The sequence below is a fragment of the Rattus rattus genome, chromosome X, assembly GCF_011064425.1.
Source record: "Rattus rattus isolate New Zealand chromosome X, Rrattus_CSIRO_v1, whole genome shotgun sequence".
NCBI lineage: Eukaryota > Metazoa > Chordata > Mammalia > Rodentia > Muridae > Rattus > Rattus rattus.
Genome location: NC_046172.1, coordinates 2,855,207 through 2,866,412, shown reverse-complemented (window position 1 = coordinate 2,866,412; position 11,206 = coordinate 2,855,207). Strand labels below are relative to the sequence as shown.

The 11,206-nt window shown below is 40.7% G+C and overlaps 1 protein-coding gene across 1 annotated transcript; it reads left to right on the top strand.

The window, feature by feature from the left end:
• The first annotated feature begins 227 nt into the window (after window positions 1–227).
• On the top strand, window positions 228–10,667 carry Uxt (ubiquitously expressed prefoldin like chaperone). The gene is made up of 7 exons (XM_032890507.1): window positions 228–302; window positions 441–548; window positions 2,208–2,289; window positions 2,427–2,494; window positions 2,764–2,871; window positions 10,048–10,111; window positions 10,300–10,667. Exons 2-7 carry the CDS (start codon window positions 451–453, stop codon window positions 10,351–10,353), a joined length of 474 nt encoding a protein of 157 aa, XP_032746398.1. The 5' UTR covers window positions 228–302; window positions 441–450; the 3' UTR covers window positions 10,354–10,667.
• The last annotated feature ends 539 nt before the right edge of the window (window positions 10,668–11,206 follow it).

The window sequence follows — 11,206 nt, the reverse complement described above, 5'->3', positions numbered from 1 at the left end:
ACCTTTCCTCAGAACCCGCCAAAACTCATTAAACGTCACCCAAACCAGTCTCCCGCCAGCTCGCGACTACTTATTTGCCTGCAGGCCAACAGCGTGACCCTGCTACCTCCAGGGATTCATTCAGGCCCCGCCTGCAGCTCGTCCCTTAAACGCGTCTTCTCGCACGACGGACAGCCCCGCCCCATCGATTATGGTTGGCTCCCGTGCTGGAAACGCGTCATCCATCCGCGCCACCCGGAAGCCGCGGTTCGTTATAACAGTTATTGCTGGTGGCCCTAAGGTGAACGTCGCGGTTGCGTATCCGGTGAGTGAACTAGTGCTAAAGTAGGGTTGGGCAGAAGGAACTCCGTAGCACGAGTCGAAAGAAGTCGTGCACAATATGAGAACTTTGTGAAGTTAAACTGGAGCGCTCAACGTGGGTCCTCCCCCTTCAATCCCCAGGAGCACATAATGGCGACGCCCCCGAAACGGCGGGCCTTGGATACGGTGGGGGAGAAAGTGCTGCGGTATGAGGCCTTTATCAGTGACGTACTGCAGCGAGACTTGCAGTGAGTGACAACGCGGGAGGCGTGACGTTTGAGAAATTCGACGTGATGGGTGGGATTGAATGCGGCCAAACTTTCAGATTGGCCAACCAGACTTCTGGGAAGAAGGTTGACTTCTGGGCTGAGATTTGGTTGGAACTTGCCCCTTTAGCAGAGCTCCGACCATGTTTGTTGGTTTAAAATAGTCATTCCGAACCTAATGTGTTTCTAACTAAGCCATTTAATTAATATTTATGAACAAGTTGTACCTTACTTTGCCTCTCTAGGCTTTATGAACTTCGTTCATCTGTGAAATGGAAAAGTTTATTAGGGCCTTTCTAACGTGGTGTTTGAGTTTTAAAATGTGTCAATTCCAACACCCTGCCACAGGAGGCAGAAGCAAGAGGATCTTTGTAAGCTGGAGACCAAACTGGGCTACAGACTGTCTCAAAGGGGGAAAAGTAGAATAAAGCCAGGCTCAGGCTCCATGGTGTGTGCCATCTCTAGTGGAGAGATGGGGAAATTCACGTTTTTAGCCAGGATTACAAGCCAGCCTTGAAAATATAACAATATTTTATTTAAAAAAAAAAAAAAAAAAAAAAAAAAAAAAACTAGTGTGGTGACAGAGGCCTGCAATCCCTGTACTTGGGATGGTATCAGAAGCAGGATAATCCAGAGTTCAGGGTACCTTCACCTACATTTGAGGCTGTGGCATGGCCTGGGCTCTGATATTATGTCTCAAAACAAGCAAACTAGGGCCAGCAAGATGGCTTGCCTCCAACACCATGCCCTAAGGTAGATCTCTAGGAGCCACATGATGGAAGGAAAAAGATTCCCAAAAAGCTTCCAGGTGTACCATGGCACCTATACATGCACACAAAATAAACACATGTTTAATGCAGATAAACCCAACTACTATTATATTGAGGCTGAGAGGAGAGGATTGTTTGGTGTGATTACAAATTCAATACTAGCGTGAGAAACTCAGATATTGTCTCTGGAAATAACCTGGATAACTTTTATGAAAAAGGAATTTGCCTCCAGTGCCTGAAATACACTAAAAACTCAACAACTAGATGATTACTATTGCTGTCATTACTAATCTGAATAAAAAGTTAGGTATTGAGAACTAGGGCTGTTTAATCATGCTAAAAGAAACGGGGAGGTATATTTAGGGTGAAGATGGGACATTTTAATTGGCATAAGTCACTGAGTAAAATGCAATATTTATCATTGTAATAGGTTCTAAGTATATAATGCTTACCACTTGGCTAGCATTTAAAACACTTTGTAGTAGACACTTGATTCTAATGACTCCTATATGCTAATACTACCATCTCTATTTTCTATGTGGGGAAACTTAATCCCAAACAGGTTTCCTACTTTCCATAGTCACATTACTAGCAAGAGGTAGAGGTCAGGATGAAGTACAGTCTCACCTGTATTTATTGAAATGCCGGCTGCGTCCTTATCTGTGCCCCATCATGAGTGTTTGGGGGAGCAGGCACAGGGTCTCACTATGTAGCACAAGCTGGTCTTGAGCTCATAATCCTCCTGCCTCAGCCCATGGATTGCATCCATGAACAACCCCATCTGGCTTAAAATGCCTAGTAGGGCATGATATGCTGCATCTCAAAAGGAGTAAGACTGCCTAATGTTCACTGTTGTATTTCTACGTATCAGAAAGGTGCTGGACCATCGAGACAAGGTATATGAGCAGCTGTCTGTATACCTTCAACTAAGAAATGTCATTGAGCGACTCCAGGTAAAGGCTTTTAAATTGGGTGCCACTTTGTGTATATGTACAAAGAAGGGAGGTGGGAAGAGAACCCCCAGAACAAAACCTTTATCTGCCTTAAAAGTTGGCCACTGACACCTACCTCTTTTCTCCTGGCCCTATAGGAAACTAATCACTCGGAGTTATATATGCAGGTGGATTTGGGCTGTAACTTCTTCGTTGACACAATGGTGTGAGTGTATTCTCTCCCCTCTAAATTTCTCCCTTTTTTCATGGAACAAGTATTTCTTAGTATTTTCTGTATACCAGGCTTTAGTAGCTTTTATATTACATTAAGATATAAGCAACATGTTGTGGGCGTGGGAGAAATGAACACAAAATATCTGCCCTTACAGAGCCTTCACTTGGGGAATAGGAAGGAATAGGAAACACCTTAAACTATATACAGTATGCTAAATAGTAATAAAGACTTCTTCCACTTCCTCCGACCTCTTTCCTCAGCCCAGATACTTCACGCATCTATGTGGCCCTGGGATATGGGTTTTTCCTGGAACTGACACTGGCCGAAGCTCTCAAGTTCATTGACCGAAAGAGTTCCCTCCTCACAGAGTGAGTTCATTCCAGGAGGATAGTATCTAAAGGCTAAGGGTGCAGGGAAGTGGTAAGAACATTTGCTTAGCATGTGTGAAGCCCTAGGTTCTATCTGTATCACACACCACACAAACACATACACAAAACATATAAAAGTCAGATATGGCAGTAGTTCATACCTGTAATCCTACGACTCTAGAAGATCAAGCAGGAGGATCCTGATTTTGAAGCCACTCTGGATGATAAAACAAATCCCTCTATATAAAACAAACAGAAAAAAAATAATAAATAGACATCATAAATTTCAATACTCTACCCTTTTCCCCGTAGCTACCTGGGATGGTACTTTAAAAAAAACATACTACCTTCCTCTTCAGGGCTAGAGCTAAAAAAAAAAATGAGGATGCAAAGTTCAGCCAGGGAGTCATACTAAACACTCAATAAGTAGTTTTTGTACTATTCCTTCACACATTTATTGAGCATCTTATGTATGCCAGGTTGTGTTGTTAGTATTGGGAATACAGCAGTAAACAAAACAGAAGAGTCTTAGAGGCTTACATTCTAGAACTATGTTGTTATATGTACATATATCTAGGTCCACATCCATGAGATTTCAATCTAAGAATCAGTACCAGTCAAAGAAGCTGCTTCTCACTTAACTATCTGTTAATTTTTCGGCTCATTTGCCCTCTGAACTTAATGTGCATGTACCCACACATGCAGAGATAATGCCTTCCTCTATTGCTGTCTGCCTTATTTATTTATTATTTATTTCTTTTGAAACAGGGTCTCCACCAAACCTAAAGTTTGCCATTTTTTTACTTCAGCCCCAAACCTAGAGTTTACAATTTTCTGGCTTCAGCAAGCACCAGTGCTGGGGTCAGAGGTGTGTGAGTTTTTACATAGGTACTAGGAATCCAACTCCAGTTCTTATTCTTTGAGCAGCAAATGTTCTTGTCCACTGAGCCATCTCCCCAGCCCTAACACATGCTTTAAGTATTTCCCACCTTTAGGAGCATTCAGTAGCTACTATGTAGTTTCTTTTTTCGACACTTAGTTGTCTTGCATAAATAACAAGCTCCCTAACAAGTTCTTCTGTGACCTAACTTCAAAATTGCAACTCCTAGTGTTCTTGAATTGCCCCTCTTCTACTTTAAAAAAAAATTACCATTAGTGTGTATATTTCATGACTGTGGGCATTGTGCTGTAGCATGCATGTGTAGATTACAGCACAGTTTTTCGAGTTGATGTTCTCCTTCCAGGGATTCCATGAATAGAACTCAGATCCCCAGGCTTATATGACAAGCACCCTTACCCACTGAGCCATCGCACCAGCCATATTCTAGTTTTTCTCTCTTTCTATAATCTTATTACCTCTTAAAATTTACTGTGAAATTTCTTTCTCATACTCATTGTCTTTTACAATTAGATAATAAGTATTACATTTCTTTACAGGGTTGAGACTTGAAGCCAAGGTCTCCGGTCTAGTAAGCAAGAGTTCTATTACTGAACTGTGTGTCCCTAGCCCATGTTATAGGCATTGTAAAGGAAAAAGTTTATACTATAGATAACTAAAATAATGTAAAGCACAGTTTCTGTTGAGTGAATTATGCTAGAAGCAAATTGAAAGGATGATCAAACTTATCTATGTGGGTAATGGTGAGGAGAAAAAGTGTGGGCTCCAGGTTACTTTTGGTTTTATATAGGAAAGAACTGCTTTGGATGAGAAGCCTGAAATATAGATAGTGCTATAACTAAAGAGATGGCTCAGCAGTGAAGAACATTTATTACTCATTGCAGGAGACCCAGGTTCTATTTCCAGAGCCTGCATAGCAGTTCACAACCTTGTGTAATTCCAGTGCCAGGAGAGCTGACTCCCTCTCCTGGCCTCTGAGCACCAAACACAAGTGCTATACAAACATACATGCAGGCAAAAAATCCATACACATAAAATAAGTAGATAGTGAAGGCCACATAGAAGACCTCAACTCCCACTCTCAGATGAGTGACATTTGAGTCAGTTTATTGGGTGAACATGCCTTGGGGGCTAAGTGGGGTGAATGTTCTTGACAAAGGGGGACAATGTATCTGGCATGCTTGAAAAATTGTCACATGTGGCATAGCTTAGAAAAAATGAGTATGAGAGAGCAGGGAACAGTATACTTAGATAAATAACCACTTCTGAGCATGAACACCTGCAACGTAAAATTTCTCCTTAGCCGCGATTTTCCTGGATTCATTTTGTCTAGAGTTATCTCCTGTATGGTTCCAGTAGTTATTCTCTTAAGCTTTCCAGAGATTTTAGTGTTAGTAGACCTGAAACCTGCTATGATTTCTAAATTTTGTTAAACTAGTTAGCACATAATTTGATCAAGGTTGTAATTTGAACTATGGCACATTTAGAACAAGTCCAAAATTTTATCTCACATTTTTTCTTCTGTGTCACAGTGGTTTTGGTTGGTTAGTTGGTTTTGGTTTTTTAATGAGAGTTGATTTATTCCCTACAAAACGAGGTATTTGAAGTTAGCAGGCTTCTTGCCTGGTCTTTCTAATCTGTTGACCTGCTTTCTACCAGTGTGATGAAATATGTGCTTGACCTGATATTGTTCTATTATAATAGAGCTATCTCAAAGTTTCATCATCCTAGCTTAGGATTTGAGTCTGTGTATTGAACTCTCTTTAAAACTTGGTTACTTGGGATCCACTTCAAACTGGCATACTTCTGGTTACTATGTATCCAAATTACCTGCAGGTACTTATTGTTTTTAGTGTATTTCTTTAGTGATTGTTGTTGTTACATGTGTATACATGTGTGTGTGTGTGTGTGTGTATCACACATGTATATATAATCTACTGAGTCCATTTAGCTTTGCTCATATAAACATGTATCCAGTGCTGAGAGCTTTGGATTGAGCAACCTATATGAGAGTTTATCCCTAACAGAGATTGATTCTCCCACTTTCAGCAGACATTGACCACTTGTAGTCCTTCATCTAGAGGTGGGTCCATTTGTAATTTCCCCTTTCCACATAGACATGTCAACTGGTGTTGTCATGTTGGTCTTGTTTAGGCACCATATTGTTGGGCATTCAATGGCAGACATCCTGGGCCTCTACCTCTTAAAATCTTTCCACCCTTTCTCCATGATTTTCCCTGAGCCTTGGGCATAGGGGTTGGATTACAGATGTATCAGTTAGGGTTGGTCAACTCACAGTCACTTATTCTCTGCATTTTGACCAGTTGTGGATCTCTGTAATAGTGTCCATCTGTTCCAAAAAGAAGCTTTTTAAATGAGGGATAACAGCTACATTTATCTGTGAGTAAACATATGCTTTTGGAAAACAGAAATTATATTAATTTAGATTCTCAGCACTCCAGTCACTGGTAAGCTAAGTCTATAGTACCAGGCCTGAATTCTTCCCTATTAAGCAAACCTCAACTCCAATGAATGACACGGCTAATGCACCTCCCACCCCCAAGATAAAAAAAAATGCTTCTCTTGTAAATCTTGCTAATAATATCTTGCTAGTCAGATCATTGTTGTGGTTCATAGTCTCTACAGCTGGGTAGGACTAGTAGATTGATACTCTCCCTTGGCAGCTTACATAGCACCTATGAGAGCTAGTCTTCAAGGAGGAGGCTTCCAGGTTAGGTCCAACTTGATTCCTCTGAAGTCTTATATGGTTTTCAGCAGTAATCTTACCTTCAGGTTTGGGGAGGCAGCCAAGAACAACAACAATTGCCTATATTGTTTTGAGAGTCTCTTGAATTACCCTGACCAACAACTCTGCAATAGTCCAGGCAGAAGGATCTTAAATTGGAGGCCAGATGAGGTATACCTGCCACTGGGGTTTTTGTTAATCTATAGCTTTTGGAGAGAGCATTATCATTCAAGTAGTATAACTTCATTTAAATGTGTGTGTGTGTGTGTGTGTGTGTGTGTGTGCGTGCATGTGCATGTGTGCGTTCGTGTGTGTGTGCATGCACATTATATATGTATTTTTAAGTAAACATATAATAGTGTTTCCCTATGGCCCTTTCAATCATTCTTGGTGTTTTTTATACCTGTTCTCCCTTTTCCTCAGTGTTTCTTTTCCACTCCACTCCCCAGATAAAAACCTCCCCCACTTTCCAATTTCCCCATCATAGCACCTGTGACATACTATCCCACTCTGTACAGTTCATTCTCTTCCCCACTCCCTGGTCCTTTTTTACTTTCCTAGTTTCTGTGGTTATTCCAACTTATATACTCACATCTAAAGATTTGAAGCTAACATTCACAAATAAGAGAAAATTCTCAATGTTTGTCTGTCTGGGTCTGAGTTACCTCATTCAGTGTAATATGATGTAGTTCCATCCATTTACCTGTAAATTTCTTGATTTCATTTTTATTTATAACTGAACAGAATTCCATTTTGTAAATGTACCATTTTGAAAATTATCCATTCATCTAGTGAAGGACATTTAATTAGTTTCCATTTCCTAGCTATTGTGAATGAAAAAATCAACTAGGTACATGGCTAAGAAAAAGTATTCTTGCTCTCCAGCAGTAATGCTATGCATGGTTCACATCCTATCCTAACCATAGACTTAAATATTTTTAAGGATTTGGGGTCCTTCAAATGAATCAGTCTTTATTCAACATCAGTTGGGGCCCCACTCTTTATCGAATGCTTTTCTAATCCTCGTTATACAACAAACAAACAAAAACAGGCTACAATCTGTCCTCACAGCTATCATTTTGATCAAAAAAAGACAAGTAAGTAAGGCCATGATGTAATAGATGTTGACAATGCTACAAACAGTACATAATGGAGATCACAAGTTTTGCTTGGGATGGAGCAGTTGTGGTGTTGGATAAAATGGCTAGCTGGAAGTGAAAAACAGAAGAGCCTTGAAACTGAGGTACATGTCCATCAGTAATAGAGTACATTACTGGAATGTGTAAGGCACTGAGTTCAATGATATTCCTGCAAAAAGAGGAAATGCTAGATAGATTTTTGCTAAGCATCCAGAAAGACGGTTTTACTTCTATCTCAGCTGGAAAAACAGAGCAGGAGGAAGAGCTAGATCTCAGTGTGGGACCTGTAAAGTATAAGGAACTTCAACACTGACGTAGGTTTTTAAAGAACGTTGGCAATATATATTTGGGAGATAGTAGTATATAGATAGACTCATACTGGTTTTTTTCCAACCTAACTTTCTATCCCATTGCCTTGTTTTTCATGCAGTATTTAGTTTCATTTACCCCTCAAACTGAATCCTCCTGCATTGGCAAATAGATCAGCACAACTAAACTCGATTTCTTATCATGTTATCAAGCCTTCCACATTATCTTATACAAGCTTTCTTAATGGTTAACTTAATTTCTAACACTGACCGCTTCTCACAAAGCCCTTTTGTGCCTCTTGGTCTTTCTGTGCAAAAGACCTTTTCACTGCTTAACTCTCACTTCATCTTCAGTTCTATCTTATTCTTCAGACAGTTCTTCCTTGGTCCACTGTATTCATTTTCACTGATTGTATACATAAGGACTCTCTTAGATGAGACTTGATTCAAGCAGACTTGGACAGAAGGAGTTGACTGATTTATGTAACTCAACAGTCCAGGACTAGGGTGGTTTCAGGCACCTCCGTTTGCCCAGGTGTTTTTATGCATCAGCCTTTTACTAGAGTCCTTTCTGGTACCGCCTTCAAAATACCTTGTCCTGTCTGTAAGTGCATTGCCCGACAGCCAGGTAGATTCTTTTTTTTTTTTTTTTTTTTTTTTTTTTTTTTTTTTGGAGCAGGGGACCGAACCCAGGGCCTTAGCTTGCTAGACAAGCTCTACCACTGAGCTAAATCCCCAACCCCAGGTAGATTCTTTTAAACCCTAATAAGTTTATTTCTCAAATCAATTTGCATTTGTCCTCCACTGTTAACCTTCTCCTCGTTAGCACCTGATTTAAAGTAAAAGCTAAGGTCTTTGCCATGGTCCTGTAGACTTTCCACCTTCTGCCTCCTTCGCTTGACTTCAGCTCCTTCAATCCTCCTTCTCTTTTTCTTTAGCCACAATGGCTTCTTGGCTGTGCCTGCACCATACCAAGCATGCTCCTACCTCAGCACTTTTGTATTGGTTTTTATTTGTGGTGGAACACTTATCTTCCATATCACCCCCACTAGGTGGGAGAGTTACACATCTGTAGTCTCAGCAGTCTGGGCAGGAGGATCTTGAATTGGAAACCAGACTGGACTATATAGTCTCAAAAGGAAAGCTCTCAGTGAAGCCAAACCTGAACAATCTTCGAAACTGAAGCCTCCTCTTTCTACCTCTTCTTTAGTATTTAGTTCCTTATACTATTTATTTCCTTATACTTAACACATCATAATTGTGTTTGTATACTTTGTCTCTTAGTAAATGGCTTAGTGCTTAAGTGTACATACTGCTGTCCAGAGTAACTGAGTTCGGTTCCCAGCACCCATGTCAGGTAGCTCACAACCACCTGTATCTACAGCTCCAAGGAATCTCATATCGTCTAACATCTGTGGAAATCTACATTCATGGTATATTTCCCACACATATAACACAGATAATTAAAAACTAAAAATAAAGTTTTTTAAGGGAGCTCCAGGAAACCAAGAATTTAGTTTCATTTACTGCTGTTTCTGCTATTTCCCTATTATTTTAAGTTGCCTGGCATACAGAAGGCATTCAATAATCTTCCCTTCTTATCATCATATAGTCATTGTGATGGGTTTCATAAAGAGTTTCTTTCAAGTATATCACATAATTTGACTGTATTCATAGACCCATACCCCCACTTCCTTCATCCCCATAATCATTTTTTTTTTTTTTTGAGCTGAGGACCGAATCCCGAGGGCCTTTGGTGCTTGGGCAAGCGCCTACCACTGAGCTAAATCCCAAAACCCTCCCAAATCATTTTTTAACAATTGTTACTACATTTTTTTCTGAGTACATGTGAAGGTTTAAAATCAGTTCTCTCCTCCACTATGTGGATCCTGGATATTGAAATCAAGTTGGCCCTATTACCCTTGATCTTTAAATGGGGAAATTCCAAGAGGTAGCCAGACATCTCTGCATAGGATCAGGGCAGGTCATCCAGGATACAAGCGTTTCTTGAAGTGATGAGGAAGAGTCATCCTCACAGCCTTAAGTGGGGCCCATTTTGCCCTTTCTTGTTCCTTTTTTTTCTAGGCTCAGCGACAGCCTCACCAAGGACTCCATGAATATCAAGGCCAATATCCACATGATGCTAGAGGTGAGAGCAGCTCACTCCACTCGACCCTTCAAATATTTTTAGGGTGATAACCTGAAGACAGGAGAAAGCCAAAGAAGGGAGGGGTCATCTTTCCTTCTAAATTAAAACCAAAGGAGTGAAAATCAGAGCAAACCTGGGACAAGACCTAGACCCAGCCTCTGTTCAGTATACTTTGTCCTCTTTTACAGGGACTTAGAGAACTACAAGGCCTGCAGAATTTCCCAGAGCCATCTCCCCATTGACTGCATCTTCCCAGCCTCCAATATTAAAGAGCCTGAATGCCTTGGAATCACATAGCCCTTTTTTCCCCTAATTTTCACTAATTGACTAAGTGCTCCAGAGACCAAAATTGCTGGAAGACCCATCCTTTCTGTAGAACCTCTAAAACATTCTTGCCTTTAGAACATCTTGTATTTTCCTCCAGACTTTATGCTTTACCCTCTTTTGTCACCTTTCGAACCTTGACCCTGCTCCTCACACTTTAATTCCTTTTCCTAGATATTTGTATCTGTGCCCTTTGTATTACCATAAAGAATGGACTGATTGGTGAGCTGAAGATGAGATTCAATTGGTAGAGTGCTTGCATATCACACATGAAACCTTAAATTCAGTCCCCAGTTCTGTGTACACAAGCTGGATGTGTGGCACACCTGTGACCAGGTCACTCAAAAGATAGAGGCAGAAGGATTTTTAAGTTTAAGGCAATCCTGGGCTACATGAGACCCTTGAAACAAATTTTTAAGGTTCCAGTTCAAAGTGATTTGTTTCCATGGCCCTCAGCTTTTTACTTCATATCCTAAGGGTTATTATGGTCTCACAATCCAGTGGTCATCCAGGTACCCTAAATATCACTGCCACCCAACCCTTACTTTGGTCCCTAAATAGTGGTTCCAATATTTCTAAATAGTTCTAGTTTCCACCAGTAGACAGATCCTGCCCTCCCTGCTACAGCCCCTACAGCCTAGGTTTAAGTCCAGTCTTAGATAACTAAGAACCAAATTCCATCCGTATAACTGACTGCAGCTTGCCTCTGCCCTTGTAGACAGTTAATTTCCACCTCTCAACTCCTCTGTATATCTGGCAGCCGCTCCTGCC